Source organism: Dipteris shenzhenensis, chromosome 12 (genome assembly GCF_047967505.1).
Source record: "Dipteris shenzhenensis isolate YYH24624 ecotype China chromosome 12, Dip_SZ_1.0, whole genome shotgun sequence".
In the NCBI taxonomy this organism is placed as follows: Eukaryota; Viridiplantae; Streptophyta; class Polypodiopsida; order Gleicheniales; family Dipteridaceae; genus Dipteris; species Dipteris shenzhenensis.
This window is the reverse complement of record NC_141607.1, coordinates 18,579,535-18,588,247: the sequence shown is the minus strand read 5'-3', so window position 1 is coordinate 18,588,247 and position 8,713 is coordinate 18,579,535. Positions and strand designations below refer to the sequence as shown.

Here is an 8,713-nt window from a genome sequence, read left to right as displayed (position 1 = left end):
ACCAAAACACCTTTAATAAGGCCAAGCCATTCCGAATTCGCTTCTTAACCGGAACACCTTAAATAAGGCCAAGCCATTCCGAATTCGCTTCTTAACCGGAATAAATAAGGCCAAGCAAAGGGCAGGGCAGGGTAGGGCAGGGTAAGGCCAAAAAGAGTTGGTGGGGAGCCAATGGTTTTAACCAAACCATAAAACGGTGGTCTAAACCACCAGATAAGGTAGCCAGGAGTTTTGTTATAATAATCTTCCTTGATAAATTTCATCTTCGATTCCGCAGCTCTTGTAAGCAATCAAATTTCACAAGCTTTGGATCACTCTCCATTCATTCGATTCGTAGTCTATGCACAGAAAATTCTTGCAATCACAGAATTCCTTCATCTGCTATCATCGATTCCGTAGCTCTCCCGCTCATCGACTTTCCGGTACGTGATCGATTTCTCTAGCTTTGGATCATTGCAATATTCATTCGCAATCTTTTACGAATCACAAGAGCTATAGCTCTGCAAGAAAATGGACACCATTCGCGGCTCAGCAGTTCCGCTCGGAAAGTTGCTAGCTTTGTCGAATCCGAGTCTGTTTAGAGGGGAGCGGGAACGTGAATGAGAAATTCGGCAAGACATGCCTGCGCTTTAAATCTGCAGCGAGCGACGGGCGATAACGAACCGATCGGGAAAGTGAATGAGAAATTCGGCAAGAAATGCCTGCGTTTTAAATCTGCAGCGAGCGACGAGCGATAACGAACCGATCGGAATGGAAATTGGAGAACGCTTCTCATCAAGGCGATGAAACTGCAGAGTGAGATGATTCTGCAAAACTTCGTCACGACGAACGCTGTTGCATTCCACTCTATATGGCTTGCTCAAATACTCAAATTGGCTTGCGCCATCAACTACCAACACGCTTGTTTCGCTCCCCAGGACTTGTCTCGAAGGGCTTAAGTAGGAAACAATCCTAGATTGGCCTACACTTAAAAGACGAAATCTGGAATGCTGAAACAGTACATTCGCTGCTCGGTATTTGACGTCAGTGCGCACTGCGAACCAAAACCACAGTTGAACATGTAAAGCTGCTCATTGTAAGGCAAGTCATACTATCATATAGGTGGTGAAGTTCCAGAGAACACAAACGAGTAGCGAGGACGATCTCAAATTGCTTCCTTATCGTGAGGCGAGCCGTGACTTCCACGGTTGTCCTTTGTTATAGCATAGCATCAATCCACAGTGATAAAATACAATTTAAGCTCAATGCAAACATTGGCCCGCTTTGTGTGCCTTTTATGATGACTCCCGACATACATGGGTCATGTAGAAGAGACAACTGGCGGCTTAAGATCCCGACGATCTCCAGATTATAGGCGGAAATGATGCGGATGGAGCTGAATAAATTCGATACAATGAAAGGTTCTCAAGGAAAGGGGGAAGCAGCTTGCTTATCAGTCAGCTTTCACGACGTAATAACGAAGTGGAATGGGGTTTTTGGGGGTGCTTGCGTGAAGTCTCGATGGCAAAGCTGCATTCATGGCTGATTAAATATTACTCATTTGATTTGGTCAAGGGATTGGTCCAAGCTGCCTAGCTTGAGTGTTGTATGTCTGGTCCAATAAATTTGCTTGTTTGGTTCCCTATTGGGGGCCCTCTTTGCTAGACAGAGTCGATCTGGTGTTTGAAGTCTGTCATGTCATTTAAGGAGCTCCTATTGCATGGATTGACTTGGGTAAAGTCAAGACAACATTAGCTCTAGGGAAAGAAGATGCATGATATTGGACAGATGTATAGGCCGAAAGGACTTGGCTCTCATTCAAAAGATCATTAAGGTGTAGGATTTTGCCTTCTAATCTGTTCTTGGGCGAGCTCTGCTAAATGGGCAATTGGAAATGGGGATAAAATACGTATTTCTTTATTCAGCGATACTTTATACCTATAAACATTTCTACCCATATCAAAGGGTCTGTTATCATTCCTCTTGTCTTCAATGCCCAAGGGATTGGACCGTTAAGGTCTTTACAATTAGAGCACTAGACTTCAGCCTATATACTATGAGGCTGTTGAAGCACTTGACTTCAATGTCATGACAAAGAAAATGACTTTTTTGTTACTTAATAGACACCAGAACTTTACTACATTATGTGCCAATTTGATGACATATGTTTGGACACCGAATGGATGGTGAATCATTTGATTAGATAGGGCCCGTTGGACTGACGCCACGGCTTCAGATGACACCAAATTTGGACATGTAGCACTTATTTATCAATGAAATGAAAAGAGTCATACATTAGGCACCTAGGTGGGGGTAGACACATTAGAGTGCACTTTAATAAGGTCCAACAACCTCAAGGGGGGAACCTTAGTCATTTAATTGAGCTAAGTATATCCCAATTGGGTAAGTGGCGTGGTGCGAAGAGATGTGAGCCTCTTCATACGAAGAGTGTGAGGCTCTTCATGTCTCATCGAGTGTCTTCTTGATCACATTCACTCACCTCACCCACATCCACTTTGTACACACGTTGCATGTACTGAATGCTTGAGCAAGAGTCAACATAATACCAGTCTGGGGCCTTGTTCCCCATTGGAGGTCCCCATTGGAGGGCCATATCCTGCGCCAATTTCTCCATCCCTACACTCGTGTCTGCTGCAAACTGTAAGGAAAACAGACAGCATTGTAAAGCATTCACGAAACAGAGTCCTTTGTATTTCATTCAGCCTGTATGCTACAAAGCCGACTTTTATGAGAAATAGTTTGTACCTTCAAAAGAGTTGACAAACCGTTTTTGGGAAGGAAAAAGAGAGTTTACAAAAAATGATTGGATACTCACGAACCGTCTCACCCAGGCTCTGTCTGAATCTAACCATCTGCCAAACACTGCTCTACAATCAAAATGCAGCAGAATCAAGAGTCCTCCAAATGGGAATTTTTTATCCCAAATGGTCTCATTCTGAATTGCAATTGATTCTAGAGATCTCCAGGTGCAAAACACTTGATAAATATTTATTCACTCCAGCTGTTCAAGACAGCAAAAACAAAATTCATTTTTGCTGCTGGCCTTGAATTCTGCAGTACTCGTCTATGTAAGAAAGTATATTAGAGCCTTGTGGTTTGCTTTGACTTTTATCGATACAAGTAACAATGCCGCTTCTTGAAAGGCATGCCAGCCCATTTATTGGTCTCACACTCTTTGCCTTATTTGAATACCTATCACTCCATGGTCTTGTATTCTGCTTCCACAGTGAATGGTCGTGAAAAATCAGAGCACACCAATACTAGGGCTTCGCAAAGCAAATTTCATATCTATGAAACTGGCATGTGCTTCATTTGAATACAACAAGCCATCTTTCTATGTGAGGGCTGCCCTTCTAGCAAAGTGCCATATTAATCAACTGTAAAATGAGGCAAGGCCCAAAGATCCTCTCAACTATGTACAGTTATGTGGCTATGGCCATTCCCTGGACACATTCACCTTGCGTGATCTGCTCTAATCCTATGACATTATGTGCTAGAGATATTCAACCTCTTCTTCCAAAACGATGCATTGACTGGCTCTAGGCAAAAGCTGATGCATCATCAATATTTCAAGCACATTTTTGACATGCATGATGTGTTTCTACTTGCTCTTGTTGCATATTGCTGATTGTGGCAAAAGCTTTTGCAGGCTATTGAAGGCTTCCTAATTGCTGCTGACATGTGCAAGCATAACTTGCTTTAGGCAAAAGCTGATGCAACGTCAATATTTCAAGCACATGTATGAATTGAATGATACTTTCTCTTGTTGGGCATATTGCTGATTGTGGCACTAGCTCTTGCAGGCCTTTGAAGGCTTCTTAATTGTTGACGACATATGCAAACAGTAGTAAATGCTGCGGACTATCCTGGCAATGTGTGCAAGCAGTAGTCATACATTTACTGAAAAAAGAAATATCTATCGTTCAAATTATCAAGGGGAGTTTCCATTTGCAAATTTCTATTCTTTCCAATTGGCTGATAGTAGAGCAAGTGGAAAGTAGTGCAAGCTGTAGACACAACTTTGTTTGCATATTTTGCACAATGGTTGAAGGTAGCAAATGGACATATATCAATGGTTGTTTGGGATGTGCATTTTAAACTATGCAATATATTAAGGCTTTTTGTCTAATAAATTTGGCTTAGAATATCCTATGATATATGCTTTGATTAGCAACCAAAAGGAAAAAAACAATTTGAAAACTCACTTGACTAACATTCCCACCAATGCGAATTTGCCTGATAGAAATCCATCTGCGGAATATTGATTTTTTTAACAAATTGAGCAAATTTTGAAAAACTCCTCTTTAGGATATCATAACTCACTAGTAGGTCCGGAGGCAAGCAGGGAGAAGTCTATCCCAAGAGCATGATTATCTGCAAAGGCTTACGTGCATTCTGTCAGTGATTTGAATTTTAGAGGAGTTTTGGTTGATGGATCTTCAATTCTGGTTGTGTGAATATTGGATCTTACTACTAGAGCGCTTTCTTGGTACCAAGTTTGATATCCTCATGGTCAGGAAAGTATTAAATGGTTATGTAACCAGTTTGATTCGAGAGGCTCAAAGGCCAAGTGGGAAATAGTTTGATTTTAATGTAAGATATCAACCCTTAGTGGAATACCAATGTTAAATGAATCAAGCCACTCAATTTTTGCAAATGATTTGCTAGAATCCGTAAAGATTAGATATGAGTATGATGCCCTCTACTTTGGCATATAAAAGGAAGTTAGAAAGAGGGATTTTATGGGTGTGGCACCTATAGTAGGTGTGGAATACATAGTTGAGACACTAGATGTCGATGTTAGTGGCAATGTTGGTGACTTTAGTAAAACCTTTCCAAGTAGCTCCACCAAGAATGAGTGAAGCAACAAAATCTGGTGCTAATGAAGGACATGTAGAAAAAATATACCATTGAAAATGGTTATTTACTTTCTAGAGTGGAATATGTGTTCTTAGATGATAAAGGTACCAAATAGTTTTTGAATGTCATGGCAGTCCATATGTGGGACACCTAGGCATGTAGAAGACTTAGAAGACGTACATTCCTTTGAAGCGAGTTCTTTTAGCTACTTATGAGTAAGGACGTCCATGATTATGTAATAAATTGCTATAAGTGTCCAGTAAAAAAATTTAGTGTCTTAAGATAGGGGCTTGCTTCATACATTAGCGATCCCATTTCGCAAATAGAAAAGCATCTCCATGGACTTTATTGTTGATCTATCCAAGACTCAAAAGAGCCATGACTATATGTGGTTAATTGTAGATAGATTGAGGAAAATAAACCTTTTATTCAAAGTAGAAAAAGTATGAGAATCTTGAGTCAGCATGATTGATTGTAGAGGAGCGATTTTGGTAGTCTCTTTTTGGAAACAAAGTTGAATATCAGCACATCTACTTATTCAAAGTTGGATAGTTAGAGAGGAATCAATGAAAAAGACATGTGACAAGCATATGCAATTAAATGGCAAACAAATTGGAAAGAGGTGGCGTTGGTCATTGCTGGTGTTGGGTGCTTCGCTGGCATAACATGTCAGCCTCATTGTGGCTCTCCTCTAAGAGACATACTTACAAAAGGTCATGTTTGAAATTTAAACCAGTATTTGTTGAAGTCACACTCAGAACTCTTGAGGTGGCATTGTTCATTATTGGTGTTGGGTGCTTGGCTGGCATAACATGTCAGCCTCAGGGTGGGTCCCCTCTATTAGACGTACTTAAAAGGGCATGCTTGAAATTTAAACCAAGATAGTTTGAGAATATGGATTTGGAAGGACTTCTATTTCTATATTAATATTTGTGGAAGTCACACTCAGAACTCTTGCTCACTTGCTTTCTGCCTTTCGTCATTGATCTTGTGTTCTCCTGACACTGGAGTTTCATGGTGCCTTATGACTCCGTCACTTTGGTTGACCTTATATGTGCATGATAGGTTTGTGAAGTTTTCAATTTCTGTACAAGTTACTGCTTACTCCTTGTTTACCTTGATGTCTTGGTTTTCAGATAGTGGGGCTCACCACAATTGTGACATGGAGAGGACAAAGACAAGTGTGGTTGAGGGTCATGGTCTGTGTACTGGCCCTTGCCAATATTGCAAATCAAATGCTAAAACAAGTGATCTATATGGTAGGTGCTTTAGGCGTGGGACATAGAGACACAGTTTTGTGTGCATGAAAATGCAGAGTTATAATTTGTATGTACTTACATGGGCGTTATTATTAAGCACTTATGTGTTTGATCTTGAGTTGGCCAACTTGGTTACCTTGATGTAGGCACGTTAATGTAGTCGTATGGGCTAGCAATGCAGGTTGCTTCATCAGTAAGTGTGCAATATATTTATGCATTCGAAAGGGTATCAGTAGAGTCTGATATTAGTTCATCAGAGTGTGAAAAAAGTTATGCATGCTGTACTCTTTTCAGCCTTTTATCCTTATAACACAAAATTTGAGCTCTTAATGGTTGATATTTTGATCTGCATATTACCAACGAAGAACGTACACATGCAACTCACATCATAATTGTTTATAGCACTAACGAATGAGAACAAAGAGATGTAAAAGTTATTTATCTTTGTGTTTGTGTGTTTATATATGCACACACACACACACACCCCCACACTTTTTGTATGAAAAGAGTTATTTTTATATTACAGAGTCACAATCCAAAAGCAGGATGTGCTCAAGTACATCAAGAGAAGATTTCAAGATATGACAAATATACATCATGATCAAAAGTCCTTGTTTGCAAGCAATCAAAAAAAGATTGCTGCAAAGAGTGCCTGAAGGAGTATAGGGGGAAAAAGGGATCACCAAGGACTCTATGATTTCTATCTTTCCAGAGAGTCCATAGTGCCCATACAAAAAACAAATCAAAAACCTGTAGGTGTGGGTGAATCCCAAATAACCAAAAAGATTTTCCAAAAGCTGCATTGGGAAATCTGGTTTGTAAATGCTAGCGGAGCAATCCCAAAAAGTCACGAGTGTGAGAGCAATGCCAAAGAAGATGAGGCACTGACTCTTGTGGAGCCAAGCATCTGTGACAAACAGAAGGAGGCTTGAAGAACATCTTGTGGAGGGAGATCTGTCATCCCAAATTGACGCGAAAAATGATCAACACATGTTGCAACAAGTTGTGCTCTTGAAGAAGTCCAAACCCCATCAAGCCTAAGAGCACGACAAATATTTGAAGATTGCCTCTTGCAAAGCAACTTTTAAAAAATTCTTTAGACAAGCATCCTTTGTCCAGGAAGGCCTTTTGTCTTGATCTTGTCTTGGAGATTTTCCTGTGATCATTACTTTGGAGACAATGCCGAGCTTGACATCAAGAAGAGCTTTCATCCATGGAGAGAGGCCGAAAATGGCTGAGCTCAGTTAAAGATTGGCAAGTCTGTTTTGCTTGAGCTACATTTTCTCGTAGAGTCTTCATGTAATTCTTACCATAGGTCCTGATAACAGATTGCATGCGAGCAACAAAAGCATCCCAAGCATAATCTATATCAATAAGGCTTTGAGAGGAAAGAGGTTGACATGCATCATAAACCATGTCTCTGTAGATATTATGCTGCAAGTAACTGTTGTTTACAATGAGTAACCTTTTATGAGATAATCGATCATCTAGTATATCATGCAATGATATTCTCAGCCAGACAGGAGCATGATCTGAATGCACAAAGGTATAATCCTCCCACATTTTTGAAGTAAGATTGTCATAGTGTTGTGTATTAACCGTGTACCAACGATTGAGGCGTGTTGATAAGAGGAGACTGCATTGTGTTGCAAAGTGAAACCTAGCATAAAAGGTAGAGATTCTTTCCATAAGTCAGTCAAACGAAGCTGAAGTAAGAGCTGAGACCAATGATCCTTTTCAAATGCCAACATATGAGTGCGTCCAGTTGTATTATCGCCAGAATAAGGAGAATTATTAAAATCTCCACATATGAATGCATGATAACACCAAGGATAGCTCTGCATGCTATCATTATTTTTTCCCAAGTCGTATGCTTGTTGCTGCAGATGTTGGCAAGTAGCTGACTGCTACACTTGGGGGTTCTTTTGTTCGAAAAGTGCATTATGCAGCAAGAGGTTTTTTTGAGGTCATTATGACAGATGAGCAACATAAGCAGATGCTTTTGGAGCACTCTCCTCTTTACGTTGGACAGTAGATGGTACATGTCCTCCCTTGGTCACCAACCAGGGATTATCAGGCTCTTATTTGTCATAGATGTCCGGTTTGGGTGGAGGTGGTGGATTTCCCACAGCGTCTGGCTTCACTTTTGCCTAAAATTGCAGCATCCTTGGGCAAAGTAGTTTGCCCTTCAAGGCCAAATGGGAATTCCAACAGATTTTGCATATAATCCCACTTCTTAGTCCTATTCTGTGTCTTCTTAGCCCATTTCATCTTGCCAAAGCAAAATGATATTATCAAAGATGCTCTTACCTTGAAAGGAGGAGGGTTTGAAGTTTGAGGTTTATTGCCTTGGCTAGGATTTTGTATGTGGTGCCAAGAAGAGTGATATGCTTCCACTGGGAAACAGGTTTTGTCTTCCTCTTTACAAATGAGGTTAACAAGTCCCTCTGAGAGGGAGAGAGACATGAGACTAAAATCTCCTACAAGGCTAAAGTGATCGTAGCCCCTAAGGAGTTCCAATGAGCAATGAAGAAATTCCATCCTCACCTAGGCCAGTCGCCTTTCGACAAAGCAAGAAGTGTCATCCTAAGCTC

The 8,713-nt window shown here is 40.6% G+C and overlaps 1 protein-coding gene across 1 annotated transcript in view; it reads left to right on the top strand.

Moving 5' to 3' along the window:
- The first annotated feature begins 289 nt into the window (after positions 1 to 289).
- Positions 290 to 8,713, top strand: part of LOC147895926 (arginyl-tRNA--protein transferase 2-like) — a 28,797-nt gene continuing 20,373 nt past the window's right edge. The window contains exons 1-2 of the mRNA XM_087382772.1: positions 290 to 422; positions 5,997 to 6,119. Coding sequence (XP_087238898.1) covers positions 341 to 422; positions 5,997 to 6,119 — 205 coding nt within the window. The 5' untranslated portion in view covers positions 290 to 340. The remainder of the gene's footprint in view (positions 423 to 5,996; positions 6,120 to 8,713) is intronic.